General features: G+C 42.5%; 2 protein-coding genes across 3 annotated transcripts in view; both read right to left on the bottom strand.

The window, feature by feature from the left end:
• Positions 1–2068: 2068 nt before the first annotated feature.
• On the bottom strand, positions 2069–8036 carry RAB33B (RAB33B, member RAS oncogene family). Its single transcript, XM_020782986.3, has 2 exons — positions 7695–8036; positions 2069–6773 (listed from the first exon to the last, which is right to left on the bottom strand). Exons 1-2 carry the CDS (start codon positions 7926–7928, stop codon positions 6333–6335), a joined length of 675 nt encoding a protein of 224 aa, XP_020638645.2. The 5' UTR covers positions 7929–8036; the 3' UTR covers positions 2069–6332.
• Positions 8037–10589: 2553 nt separating this feature from the next.
• NAA15 (N-alpha-acetyltransferase 15, NatA auxiliary subunit) overlaps positions 10590–15037 on the bottom strand; it is a 43841-nt gene continuing 39393 nt past the window's right edge. For both annotated transcript variants that reach the window (XM_020783075.3, XM_078394719.1), the window contains exons 18-20: positions 14356–14499; positions 12311–12408; positions 10590–11998 (exon numbers count right to left, since the gene is read on the bottom strand). In XM_020783075.3, the coding sequence (XP_020638734.2) occupies positions 11798–11998; positions 12311–12408; positions 14356–14499 (443 nt within the window). In that variant the 3' untranslated portion in view covers positions 10590–11797. The remainder of the gene's footprint in view (positions 11999–12310; positions 12409–14355; positions 14500–15037) is intronic.

Below are 15037 nucleotides of genomic sequence, written 5' to 3'. Positions count from 1 at the left end.
AGAGCTGGGAGCCAGGTTTTGTTGAGCTTCATACTTTCCTCCTTCCGGTTGAAGTTTTGTTGATGCTTGTGGATTTCAATGGCTTTCCTGTGCAGTCTGACGTAATGATTGCTGGTGTTGTCCAGTATTTCAGTATTTTGAAATAAAATTTCATGTCCAGTTTGTTTTAGGGCATGTTCAGCTACTGCAGATTTTTCTGGTTGTTTTAGTCTGCAGTATCTCTCATGTTCTTTGATTCTGGTGTGGATGCTCCGTTTTTGTGGTTCCAATGTATACCTGACCACAACTGCAAGGTATCCGGTATACTCCTGCAGTGGTGAGGGGGTCCCTTCTGTCCTTTGCTGACCGTAACATTTGTTGTATTTTTGTGGTGGGCTTGAATACTGTTTGTAAGTTGTGTTTTTCCAGAAGTTTCCCCATGCGGTCTGTGACCCCTTTGATGTATGGCAGAAATACTTTGTTTGTGGGTGGCTGTTTTTCTTCTTCAGTTCGGTATTGTTTTCTTGGTTTGATGGCTCTTGTGATTTCATTTTTGGAGTAGCCATTTGCCTGTAGGGTCGAGTTCAGTGTTGAGTTCAGTGTTGAGTCGAGTTCAGTGTTGAGAAACTGAGCTTCACAGTTCCAATTTGCACGGTCTACCAGTGTTTTGATTAGGCCTCTTTTTTGCCGTGGGTGGTGGTTGGAGTTTTTGTGTAGGTACCTGTCTGTGTGGTTGGGTTTTCTGTAGACCTTGTGTCCCAGTCGGAGGTCAGTTTTGCGTAGGACCATGACATCTAGGAACGGGAGTTGGCCCTCTGTTTCTTTTTCCATGGTGAATTGTATATTTGGGTGGATGCTGTTGAGATGTTTGAGAAATTCTTCCGATTTTTCTTCACCGTGACTCCAGATTGTAAAGGTGTCATCCACATATCGGAACCAGACTGTGGGTGCGAGGGGTGCCGAAGCCAGGGCAAGTTTTTCAAAATGCTCCATGTAGAAATTTGCTATAACCGGGCTGAGGGGGCTGCCCATGGCCACTCCATCTGTCTGTTCGTAGAATTCATTATCCCACTGGAAATAGCTGGTTGTAAGGCAGTGCTGGAAGAGGGCCTTGATGTCTTCTGGGAATATCTGCTGGATGAGTATCAGGGTGTCATTTGTGGGTGCGAGGGGTTTCATAAGCAAGATCAGCACCCTAAAACTCAACCCTGGGGATAGACTGGTCAGTTTTGATGTAGTATCCCTGTTCACTAAGGTACCGGTAAATGACACCGATACGGGCAGGTGGCGGGGGAGCGAGCCCAAGCCAGACCACCTTTTTGCAGAGGCCTCTTTTATTTGGCCCCCCGCGCGCTCCTCTGGCGGGTGAGCCCCAGGACTCTCAGCTGGGCCCCCCAACCCCCCCGGAGGAAGCCTCTCCCGGGGGGATCGGGCAGCCGCGCAGCTGCTTCATCACCTCCGCCAGCATCTGGTTGCAGAGGGCGGAGTAAGGGTTTTATCCGGACCAGCTGCTGGCGGGCGAAGGGGCTGCCGAGGCAGGCTGCTTGTTCGAAGTCCCTCCCGGCCTCCTCCCCCCGACCTCTCAGCCGCTGGATCAGGCGGGCCTGCACGAACCCTTGGCAGGCCACCGGGCCGCTCTCCAGGCAGTCGCTTTCCCGGGAGACGGGGGGGTTCAGAGGAAGCCAGGAGGTCCAGCACTGCTGTGGGGGTGTAGCTCTGGGATCTGGGCGGAGCTGTCTCAGCAGCACGGGGCAGCGGGCAGCTCAGGCATGGCAGGCTGTGCTTCCCTCCCTCCATCCAGACCGACTGCCTGCCTGCCTTCCTCCCCGGCCAGTGCAGCCCGACGTCATTCAGTGCACCCGGTGTACAAGACGACCCCCCCACTTGGAGGCATGTTTTTTTGGGCCCAAAAAGTCATCTTGTACACCGGCAAATACGGTAATCATCATGATGTTCAACAGGATTACCAAAATAAATTCAGCCCCCAGAAGCCCTGTCAAGTCGATATAAATCAATGTAACCTAAGATCCCTAGTCTGTGTGACCTAGCAGTCAAACACTGTGGAAAATCTGAGACAGACACAAAAAGATTTCATTTACTAGTATTTATTAATTTAAGAAAAAGTTATACTGTGATTATTCTGGTAAAAATACAAAAATCCTTCATTTTGTTTTGAACAGACAAAAAAGCAAAGTCAACTTTCTGGAGTAAATTATTATTAAAGATATAACATTAAACTCTGACACATTCTGAAGTAATAGTATTCTGTATGTAATAATGCTATCAAATTAATTGGTGCTGAAAACATTACAAAGCTGAATTGTTATACTATATGGCAGCATAATTATGTGGTTAGTTCCAAGAATAATTATTTCACAGGTTCTTGCCATCAAGAGCTGACCAACTCTGTACCCGGAACATAAATTACTTATGGTTCTGCAAATTCTTAACCATTGTGATTATAAAACCCTGCATTTCTGTATTTGCTTTGAGAGGCAACAAAATGTTTACAGGCACACATTAATTATATTTGCTTTCAACTCTGTTCTTTTCTCAAATAGATTTAAGAGTATGAAGTAAACAGATGAATCCTCTAAAGAGGAGTGTAAACCATATTTGAAAAACCATATTTAGGAACATTCCTTGGTTAAAAAGCTTTGAAGACACTTGGCATAAAAAGAGGTGTGTTCCTAGAAAGTATGTAAACGAAAGTAAAATTTGTATTTAGAACAGAATTTAAAATCCCTTTTTCAAGTGTTATATAAAAACTAAACAAGAAAATTCTATCACACTATAGTGATAATGTAAGGTAAAGGTTCCCCTTGACAATTTGTCCAGTCGTGTCTGACTCTAGGGGGCGGTGCTCATCCCCGTCTCCAAGCCATGGAGCCAACGTTTGCCCACAGACAGTTTCCATGGTCACATGGCCAGCGCGACTAGACACGGAATGCCATTACCTTCCCACCGTGGTGGTACCTATTTATCTACTTGCATTTGTACATGCTTTCGAACTGCTAGGTTGGCAGGAGAGTGATAAGGTATCCCCCAAAAAACAGTGAGGAAAAAACTCCACAACAAAAGGCATTCTAAGAATCCTGAACACAATCTACTCATGCATTTGGCCCATAATACAAGTGAACTGTGAATTTTTTTTTCACTTAAGGTGCAGTATATATGCTTTCTTAAAAGCTAGTATTTTTTTGTGATACCAATTTGCAACAAAATACGTAATGTCTAATTTCTGTTACTTGGTAAATACAGGTAATATTTGTTCTGAAATTAATATGACTGCAATCACATTACGGTAAAAGTTAAAAGCTTGATAAGACACTCAAATTTAGTTTTTCAACAGACGTACGTGGTAGATATAGTACAAGCAATACATTAGCATAGTTTCTAGAATGTTGACATATGTGACTGATATTCCATTTATTTTGAATAAAATCCAGTGGTAAATTGTGCTCCATGGCTCATTTCCAATGTTCATGTAACTAACAAGTTAGGTGTAATTTACCACAAAATGTGAAATCTAGGACACCTGTGAAGAATTTGTTCCCTAAAGGAGAAGGACTAGAAAGATTACCGAATCTCTTAATAACATAAAACCAAATATTTGAGACCTCAGTCTAAATCCAACTGTTAGTCCCAACTAGGACAGACTCCCTGGATCAATGTGATAATTCAAGATTTATGTAAATTCCTCTGATTTAGCAGGTATATTCTGGTTGGGAATAACAATTAGTTTTAAGTCAAAGACTTGAGTAATTCATGTATAGTTAGGTTTCCTATGCTTCATTGACTATATCTAACACAGTAATTAAAACCATTTGACTGATTTAAGATGCCTACAGTTACATGGATAGCAGATTTTCACAGTATCTACAAAAACATTGGGTAACAGATGCCATCTTAGAAAATACATTCCTGACATGCATCTTCATAAGGTTTCCCTTATGAAGAGAAAAGCAGTTATAGCATACATGAAATGAATTCTCATTCATGCAGAAGAGAATGCCATTCTAAGATGGTGCCAAGTGCAGTGGGTAAATAAATAAGCTAAAATCAGACTTTTATTTGTAAAATGTATGCAGATTTAATTACTGTAATTGATCTAGTTAATTAGAGATCATATAAACCATTTTTAAAAAACTGTGATAATTATCATATTTAGTACAGTACATGAAACTCTAGAGCTCCATTATGTTGTTATGAGTTCAATCCAAAACAATGAAGCAGCAGCCAGTATTGTGAACAAATATGAGGAGACCCTTCAACTATTTATAGAAACTTGCTACTAAGTTTAATTACAGAAGACAGCTGCCCTTATTTATGTTTTTAATGCTGTTTGATGATAAAGGATACAGGATGTTGTCTTCTATATTTTAACAGCTAAGGCACATACATAGTAATTTTCTTACCTACACTGAAGTTAACTATTCCTGTTACAGGCTGTTTTGAAAGCAGAACAGGTCAAGCAGAGCCAGCAGTTGTTTTTTGGTGCTGTTTGGAGGGGTCTGTATTTACAGTCCACTGATGATTTAATAGGAATTATTCCTAAAACCTTAATCCTCACACTTTTATCCACTGTGACTTTAAACATGTTTGGAAACAAGTTTCGTGTTTTGGCCAGCTATATCACTATCACTACCTGAAACCTAGAAATACATTACAAACATCAAAATGTTAAGAACCCAAATTACGTAGGCTGATATCTGTCTTTAGAATGTGCACAGCACCAAAATACAACCCTGGACAAATGCTCAACTAGCACTACAGAAATATCTTCCTTTTACGTTATCTCTTCTTGCTGTAACCCTCAAAGGTGCCTAAAAGGAGAGGATTTCTAGTATTCTGGAGCAGTTCTGTAGAACGCATATGGAAATACTGCGGGGATCCAGTTCCACTAACAAGATCAGTTACATCAGGAGAAGCACCCTAATGAATTCTGGCCAGCATCTTTAAATGCTCAAATGCAACAAGGAAAGTAATTATTACTTTACTTTCTGCACAGCCTCCTAACCTCAAGTTTTGTCTCACAGGAGTCAGAAAAGCAGGGGGCACCAAAGGCTTAGCAGAGAAGAGAAACAGGAGCTACAGTGGTACCTCGCATTACGATGTTAATTCATTCCAGCGAAATCACTGTAGAACAAAAACGTCGTAATGCGAAAATAAAAAGCCCATTGAAAGGCATGGAAACCCCTTCAATGCATTCCAATGGGCTGGAAACTCATCGTCCAGCGAAGATCCTCCATAGAGCGGCCATTTTCGGTGCCTGTGCAGTGAGGAATCCGTCCCAGAAAACAGTGGGGAGCCATTTTATTTACCCGGCGGCCATTTTGAAACTGCTGATCAGCGAAAAACCCCTATTCAGACCATTGTTTTGCGATCGCACTTGCGTCGTAATGTAGTTTTGTCGTAATGTACATGGCCAGAGCCTCCCTGAAGCTTTTAAAGGTACAGATGACAAGATCTGGCAGTCCTACTGATCACGGTATCTCCAGATCAATATCACCACTATGTGGACACTATCACTGCGGTTACAGCAGAAATATGAATCAAATATAGCAATGATTTTCAGTACCATTTCCAATGATACATTAGATTCATATGATGTTCTTATATCTTGCAGAAAGTAACACGACTGGGTAAAAGAAAAAAGTCATAATAATCCTAGATACATGTCTTGTGAACTATTTTCATAATTTCCCATCCCTTGTTCTCCATTTATGCAGTGCAAAGCTATGAAAATATGCTAATAAGGAATAAAAAAAGAACTTCAGGTAGAAAAAAATGCCATGAGAATTATCACTTTGTTTTGCAATTAATGAAGCTACAGCATTAAGAACGAATAAAAAAATGAAAGGAAGAGATGTTCCAACACAAGCACTGATGCTGAATCCTTCTCTCATTGTACTGATTAAAACATGAAACAGAAGTGTATATTTCACAACACCAATTGGACATAGACTAATAACTTACATTATAATTACTCATATAACTCTTTGGATTTCTACAGAATTGTAGTCTTGTCCAACTGAACACTAAAGGCATCACTGATTTAATGTAACATACATATTTATCTTTGTTTCATGGAGAACACCCCTCCCCATAAGCTATACTTAGTGAGATGTCAATCTTCATATGAAAATGCAATTCCCTGTTAACCTTCATTAATTCAGATGCTACAGTTTACAAAGTGCAACTATAACACTGGAACACATCAATACATGAGGACAAACAATAAAGTGCCCAGCAGATCCCAAATAATTCCTACTAAACTGGAACTTTATCAACATCACATTCTCAAAATACTGGTACACAGATTGAAGTGATGACTGAAAAAATACTGTGAGCTAGCACCAACATGTCATGACAGGTTTTGATGCAGGTTCTAGGTGAACAGTGTTGTCAGATGGCTGACTAAGCATGAGTGGCTTATGGCTCTTGAGCTTATGAGCCAGTGTCATAAATATAGCTTCCACATGATCATTGTCATCAGGATTTTTGGCAGAAGTTTCAAACAATGGCATACTATGTGTGTCGGCAAACTTCTGAGCTACGTCCGTAGGCACCTGTATTGCACTTCTGAGATCACACTTGTTTCCAACCAAAATTCGGGGTATATCATTTGTGAGTAAGTGTTGTTTGCACTCCTCAATCCACAATGGTAAATTGTGAAAACTGGCAAGGTTGGTCATATCATATACAAATACAACTGCATGTACATTCCTGTAATAATGCTGCACCATGCTCTTTCTGAATCGTTCCTGCCCCGCTGTATCCCAGAGCTGGATCTATGGAGAAAGAAAGAACCCAAATTTGATTCAAGTTTCAACAAAATACCACTCTTCTAGAACTACATTTTTAAAAACTTCATAAGGAACTTTTAGGAAGATTTCTGAAGAGACAATTTATAATTAACACCAATCATTCAGAGTTTTGTCTGAACAGCTGTCTATTCATTGTATTGTAATAAAAGGACTATATTAAATGACAAAACTTCTGTTACAGAAATTAGATTAGTACAAGGGAGACGACATTACCTGGACAGGGAAAGTGCTTGTAATGGAGTCCCTGCTTTGATCCTGGGGCTCACAGAACTCAGGTGCAATCAGTGTCATTGTATAAAATGTGTGCACACCTCAGGATCAAAGCAGAAACTCTAATTACCAGCAACCTCACTGTGTCCATAAGATCATCCACATGCTTTGTGAAGAGCAACTTCACTTTCAAAATCATCATCATTCTTGCACCTTACATATGAAATTCAAGCATCACGATTTAACAAGTGTGGGAATAAAGAGAGGATAGCGTGGGTCTCCAATCTGCCTAAAGCTGGAACATATATTTAGAGGTGCTTTATTTATACCTTAAACACGGTGGTGGTATATACTGACGAGACCGACCCGCCCCCACATACACAGCTGTACCATCAACTCTTTGCTAAGGTAGGCAAACCCGCACCAACTTTTCATTCCCGGGACTGTTGCAAAGGCAAAAAAGGATGAGGGATGGGGCAAAACCAGGACACGTTCAACCCACAACCCTTCTGCCCGTCAGCTAAAAGGAGAAGGGGGTGCCCGTTCTCGTCAGTCAACGGACGACAGGAAAGGAACGGAAGCCTCCCGGCTGAGAGCCGAAGGGCGACGGTCCGAGGCGCGGAGCCCACGCCCTCAGGGGACGGAGGCTCCAGAGGCGGCCTAGCCTTTTCGCACCTTGATTCGCTCCCCGTAGATGTCGACTGCGCGCTCGCGGAAATCCACCCCGATGGTGGCTTCGGTGCGCTCCGGGAAGCGGCCGGCGCAGAAGCGGTACGTCAGGCACGTCTTCCCCACGTTCGAATCCCCAATGACGATGATCTTGAAGATACGGGAGCGCGGGGGAGGCAGCGACCCGGGCCCGCTACTCGAGAAGCTCAGCTCCAGCGACGATTCGATCTCACCCGCCATTTCCGGGCCCTAAGCAGGGCCTGACACCCCCCCCCCGGCCTTGGTCGACGAATCAGTTCCAGTCTTCGGGCCCACCCGGGCGGAGGGATTTGCGGCCGCTCTAGCGCAATGGTGCGCACGCGCAGACGCCGCCGGCCATGAGGGGGGGTTGCACGCGCGTGCGCCCTCGGTGCCGTTGGTTCCCTTGAAGGCCGAGGTGATTAGCTCGCTCCCTAACGGGAGCGTTCGAGCGCTGTGGGTTGGCGTGCGTGAGGGAGGGGTAGGGTTGGGGGGGTCTGTCCCGCGCCTTCACTGGCACGACCGGCTCTGTGAAGGGGAAGGCCGGCCATCGACGGAAGGGGAGTTCAGGCGAAGCTCGCGAGAAGCGGGAGAATTACTGCCACAAACCTTTCTCCGCTGAGATTTTGTTTGAACGCAAGAGGGGCAGCTTGGACACAACAGAGGGCTGAGAAATAATGGGGTGGAAAAGCGGCTGCATAATTCGCCGCTCTCCCCACTTGATACTACAGAATCTCAGTTTACCCTAAAAGGAAACACAAGCCAACGTCACCAGGCCATCTGGAGTTCTCATTCTTCCCCTTTTGATTTCGGAAAGCAAAACACTGAGTAAACATCCCGCATTGCTGTCTTCTTACGGGGAGCAAAATAATCATGCAAAATTAGCAAACATAAAAGTCTCCTCTAGGTTCCTCAAATGCACGCGGAAAGGTAATTTCCTCTCAAAACAGAATTACACCACCTTACATCCTCACTAAACCTGTAACAGCAGGTGTCCAAATGCTTCAGATAGGGACCTGTAATTCTGGTGCCTGTTGGCTGAAATTCTGTTGCTTCGTGTAGTTGCACTAGAGTAATTCACTATTTGAATCACGAACATAGTTTATTTACAAAGGCCCTGCTGATTCAATGGGCATATTCTACTGCAACTTCTGCGCAAAGCAAGAGGATGTCAGCTACTGTGTCATGGTTTGAACATGACGACTCCAGAGTGCTAATAAAATTTGACTGGATGTAGTAGGGCTTAATATCAAGGCAAATAGTATGTTGGGAAGAGGGACCAGCTGCTCTGGTTGCAGCACAAGTGACAGGAAAGTAGAAAAGCTATACGTTCCTGCCCAAAGGCAAATGTGTAATCTGCAAGACTATTAGTTTTGTTAATGTGTAACGGAATTTTACAACAGGCTGTATCTCCCATTCAGACCAAAGTTCCACCTAGGCCAACATTCTGCTTCCTGCAGTGGCCACCCAGATGCTTGGTAGCAGTCTACAAACTGAACACAAAAGGAACAAATCACTTTTATTGCTGCCAACCAACACATAGGTATGCACCACCTCTGAAGCTAAAGGTTTTGCGTTGTGTTCTTATTAGTACGTAATCTTAAAACCATCTAAGCTAGTATCTCACACCAATGTAGTATTTTTTTTTCCTTCCCACATTTTGGTATACACTATACATTCTTTTTGAGGTAAATGGGGAAATAACCCACAAAACTTCCATATAATCCCAGCTACAAAGGATATTAAGTCAATCTGAGAGTGATCTGTTATAGAATCTCAGCATCTGGCTAGGTTTAGATTATCAGCTGTCACTGGAGGAATATATTGGCCCAAATTAGCCATCCACATAACCCGTACATTTCTACTAATAGTACTGTATAGTTTTTCATGAGAAATGTTATAGGGCATTTCAGTGTGGTTCATAACTCTAAAGAACACTTTTGTGGCATTCTGGATAATATGGCAAAATTAAGGGGGGGAACACTAGCAAACAGTAACAATGTTAATATTTCCAGATGGATAAAGTCCATATCATGCCTGCATTGACAGCAGGAAAAAAGATGACAAGCTTTTACATAGCAAAAGGCAGCTTGAATATTGACACCACCAATGGCAGCAGTCAAGATGATACAGGACACTCTTTTGTACTCACTATTATTCAGACTTGTTGAAAAACAGCCCTAACAGTTGCTTTTTATTTGGGTAAGAAGTGCTTAACTGATGAAAAAACGAATCAGCTTCTGGGATATTCCCTTGTATAGTGTCACTTTGCGAATGGTAGTAAGCAGAAGACGGAATCCTATAGGCCAGTGATCCTATAGACTATTTTGAGCCCAACTGCCCAGACTTGGGGGGGGGGAACAATAACCAAAAAACCAGCAGGCGGCGGAAGGAGGATTCCCAGGTGCACAGGTGCCTCCAGACCCCACTTCAGATCCACTGCCAGTCGTGGCCAACCCCGCCACTGCCTGTAGCTCGGCCAGCCGGCTGCTGCCAGCTGCTCTGGATGCTGGCCCATCACCTGTTGGGGTGCCAGCACCACGGCTGCAGCTGCCTCCTCAGGTTTGGCTGCCAGGGGTAGTGATCCAGCAACTTATGGCTCAGGTGCCCATGGAGAGGGCTGTATGTGCCAGCTGTAGCACCCATGCCATAGGTTTGCCATTGCTGCTATAGGCAATCTTGACTACTGGCACTGATGTAGTCAACATTCAGGCTGCCCTTTGCTATGTAAAACTTGACATCCTTTTTTGCTGCTGGCAACACTGGGCCATTTCCTGGCTTTTTGAATTGTGGGTACATAATATCCCACATTGATAAATTAGAGATTTTTTGAACAAGTAAATCCCTTCTAACATCAGTTTTCAGATTTTACAGTCACACAACTCTTTTTCAAAACATTTTATTGCATTATATTTGGTACCTTATGTTTGACAAAGGAAATTACATCTGTAACTGCAGGAATAAGAAGCTGGTCTGTTATTGAAAAAAAATCTTGGGCCCGTTAAAAGTTACAAAGTCATGGGCTTGCTTGAAACAACTGAGCAAGAAATATATTCTTAGAAATGTAGGGCTTCAAGTATTACAAACCTGTGACACTGTGGAAAAGTTCCAGAGGTATCTAAACTGCAGCACTTTTTTCTGCATAACATAAACAAGGCCTGCTGAGGTTTTAGCAATTAGTCTCTCAATCAGTCACCAATTGATAGCCAGGAGTTCCTCTTTGAAATTTCGAGCCATAGTTATGTTCATTTGTATTTTCACTGTGTGTGAAAACTACATTTTGTCTTTGTAATGAGTTGATGCCACATCACAGTGCATAATTTCATTTGGTTCTTGCATTACAGTTTTAAAAGATCTATCCAAACTATAGTGTCATCTTCATCTCCTAGACAGCAGTGTTGATCTTTCCCCCCGAATTATAATGAAAACAAAGAATGTTCTAACCAGGTCCTTCATTTAAAAACTGTGGTGCAAGAACACCAAACTGATCATGTGCAGTGAATTTCAGAGACACAACAAGCTTACTGAACGCCTTATGTTTCGTTATTTTGCTTCATATTCTAAATCCCCGTCTCTACAACATATGTGTTGCAGGTTTGTTTGCAAATAGTGATTCACATTGCATACTTCCAAAGGGAGAATCATCTCTGTATCAAAAATCAGTCAGATGCTAAAGCCCCAACAACTCTTTGTGCTCAGTGAAAAGGATCCAGTGCTAAAACAGCATTTTTGCTGTCTGAGATAGTCATCTCAACAAGACAAATTTAAAGTAATATTTCTGCCACACACCTGCTCCAATGGGCATTAAGCCTTCAGATTCCATATAAATTAGTTTAAAAATGGGGCATGTAGATAAGGAATAGTTTTCAATTTTAGCAGTGCTTAGTTTTTCTTTAACTGAGCCACCTATATCCAGTAATACGTTACTTTATATTATATACTTTGTCAGCAGGATAAAAAAAGTAAAACTTTGAAGGCAACCATTTTTACTCCTTCTGTTCTCTGTGTACGCTAGAACAACTCAGCAGGTGCGTGACAAAAATATTATACACCAGGTACAGTCCAAAACCATTCCACTCCTTTTAAAAAGTTCATATTTCGTTGGCCAGTTCTTCAGTTTCTGCAGATATATCTCCATTAACTGTAATCTTCATATCTTCTTCATATCCAGGGGGCATAAAAGCCAAAGCAAAAGGGAAAAGCTTATGACAATTTGCTCTATACATTTCAGCTGCTTCTTTACAGTTCCCAAGGCTACCGTCGTCCAATGCTTCCAATACCTCCATACAAGTCTGAAGGGAGAGAAAAAAGAGTGTTACTCTTCTTAAAAGATTTCTGTGTTTCTACAATTCATGTTATCTTTAGTAATGTTTCTATATTTTGAATATATATTTCACATGCTTTTATAGCCAAAGGAACAAAATGCTATAGGCACAGACTATAGAATATTATAAAATTGTGATTTCTTTCTATTCGCTACAAAGACCGACTGTTACAGTTCCATTAATTTCAGAGCTTCTTAGCAAACAAGACTAGTATCTTATGTGGAAAAGCAGTACCAGGTGATAAGGGAATAAATAATTCTATATGTCAGACAAATTCACCTGAAGATTTCTGTTTGTGAGGGACTCATCAAGGCAAGTTGCCAGTTCCACAGCTCTTTTCTGGCTAGCAGGATCCAAATAATATACCATTTTGGCAGCTAAAAGTAAGGGGGAAATAATTCTGTTAGGTATATATACTTCAAACAAAAAAGAAATGATATTTTGAATTAACTTTCAGGCATGACTGCTCTGTGTTTTCTATAACAAATTCAAGTGGATATTTCTATTGTTTATATAACAGTTTCCTTTTCCTACTGAACAAGCCCTGAGTATCTATGACACAGTACTAAAATAAGGATGGTAAAGATTTTTATAGGAGTTACACTGTACAGTGGTGCCTCGCTTGTTAATTGGTTCAAAAAAAACATCACTATGGGAAAACATCGCTAAGCGAAACACCATTTCCCATAGGAATGCATTGAAAACCGGATAATCCGTTCCAATGGGAACGGATTACCGTCCTTAAGCGAAAATTGCCATAGGAAACATCGCTAAGCGAAACATGGTTCCCCCATTGGAATGCACTGAATAGGTTTCAATGCATTTCAATAGTTTTGACAGGTCCGTTTTCGCTATTTTTAAAGTGTCTTAAAATGTTCAAAAACTGTTTGCTTGGAATTGTTAGTGCACCCTGTAAAACCTTTGCTAACTTAATTTGGCCTTGTTCTGAGTCTTCATTAAGTTTTGGTGAATTCCCCCCCCCCCCCATTGGAATGCATTGAACTGTAGGTTTGACTGTTTTTGAACATTTTAAGATACACTTAAACTAGTGAAAACGGACATCGCTAAGCGAAACAGGGGGACCTAAACTGTCATCGCTAAGTGAAGCAAGGTCCTGAACATCGCTATGCGAAATTTCCCCATTGGAAACATCGCTAAATGGAGCGCAAGATCGCTCCAAAAACCTCATCACAAATACATCATTAAATGAGCCAATCGCTAAGTGAGGCACCACTGTATTCTTGAAGGATTTACACTACAACAGGAGTTACACTACTTGGTCTGAAGCAAGGAAAAAATGATTAAATATCGCCTTGCTTTCCTCATATCCGTATTACTACCCAGGATTTGGGATACTATGGGTGAAATACTGTTGCTGACCATAGTAAGTCACAACTACAGTCAACCCTTGACTTACAAATGTCCCTACATATGAACTTTTCGATTTACGAACAGCTCTGCTGGCAAAAACTGGCATCGACTCGTGAACGGAGGCTCGACCTATGAACGAAGCCGAGGCTCCGTTCGCAAGTCAATGCCATTTTTTGCCAACAGAGCCGTTCGTAAATGGCTCCCTGCAAAAAAGGAAGGGAGAAAGGCCTGGAAATTTGAATATCCCGCCCCTTCTCCCTGACTTTTTGCCTTCAGAGCTCTCAAAGGGCTTCCTCCAATGTCGGGGGGCTTTCCGCCCAACATCAGAGGAAGCCCTTTGAGAGCTCTGAAGGTACCGATCGCGGTGGCAGGGACCCCCAGGGAGGTCTCCCAGGGCTTGGGGGTCCCCGCTGCCATGATTGGCACCTTCGGAGGTCTCAAAGGGCTTTCCCCCTGACATCGGAGGAAGCTGTTTGAGAGCTTCGAAGCCAAAAAGGCAGGGAGAAAGGTCAGGAAATTGGAATTTCCAGCCCTTTCCCCCTGCCTTTTTGCCTTTTAAAATGCTCCCCCTGCTTGGAGATGCTGCTTTGGCTGGGAGGTGCTAAGCTTGCAGGCGGGGCTGGGAATGGAGTTGGCTGTATGGCCACTTGTCTCTTCAAAATGGCTTCCAATGGCCAAGATGGTACCTGCTGGGGAGGAGACAGAAAACCAGCAAAGACAGGAACTAGGAACAAAAAGCTGAAGGAGCCAGTTGCTCCAGAAAGATGTTTGGTCTTAAGCTCCAGTCTATCAAGGTGAATGGCAGGGACAACCCACTGTAAGGATGTTGTTCTCTCCTTTGGGAAAACGAGCAAACACTAAAACCTGTCTTCTGATGAAAAGCTTCTTGGCATCAAAAATTGCACATCAAGAGAGAACAGAATTAAAAAAAATATTAAAAGCAAATTACATACCGGATAATCTGTGTGGTAATGAATCATAGTTCTGTTTAAGAAAAGTTTCATTAAAGTTCTTTGGATTTGTTGCTCCAAAAAGTCGATTAATTTCTTGATTCAACACAGTTCTAACTGTTTCTTGTAGATCTTTGCTTTCAGAAACTAAAGTATTTAGACAAACAGACAATTAACAGGAAGAAAATCTGTTAAACTTCATTCATTTATTTATGTTACTGTTGCCTCTCCTATTACACCAAAACTTAAAAGATGGGCTTACCATAAAGCAACACTGTTATTCTTCTGTTTGCAATATACACTAGTAGAATAGGGGTCCCCAACCCCTGGGCCTTGGCTGGACTGGGCTGCGGAGATAGATCTTCCACCCCTCACATACAATCCCCCCCCCCACAGCCCCAAGGGCATCCCCCGCCTTCACGTGAGTGTGGGTGCGAGCGCCCCGCCCCTTTGCGCATGTGCCTGTGCAAGCAAGCATCACCCCTTCATGCATGTGCACAAGCACCCCCCACGCACGGACTCTGCCCCCCCCAACTGGTCCGCGGTATCAAAAAGGTTGGGGACCACTGTAGCAGAAGAAACTGTCACCCCCTTGTGTTACAACTCAGTATGTTTTTTATTTGACTTTAAACAAACCAAGAAATCATATGAATACATAAGCTTTTCTTGCAATAAGAGAGACTAC

The sequence above is a fragment of the Pogona vitticeps genome, chromosome 5 (genome assembly GCF_051106095.1).
Source record: "Pogona vitticeps strain Pit_001003342236 chromosome 5, PviZW2.1, whole genome shotgun sequence".
NCBI classification, from domain to species: Eukaryota; Metazoa; Chordata; class Lepidosauria; order Squamata; family Agamidae; genus Pogona; species Pogona vitticeps.
This window is presented reverse-complemented; position numbering and strand designations above follow the sequence as displayed.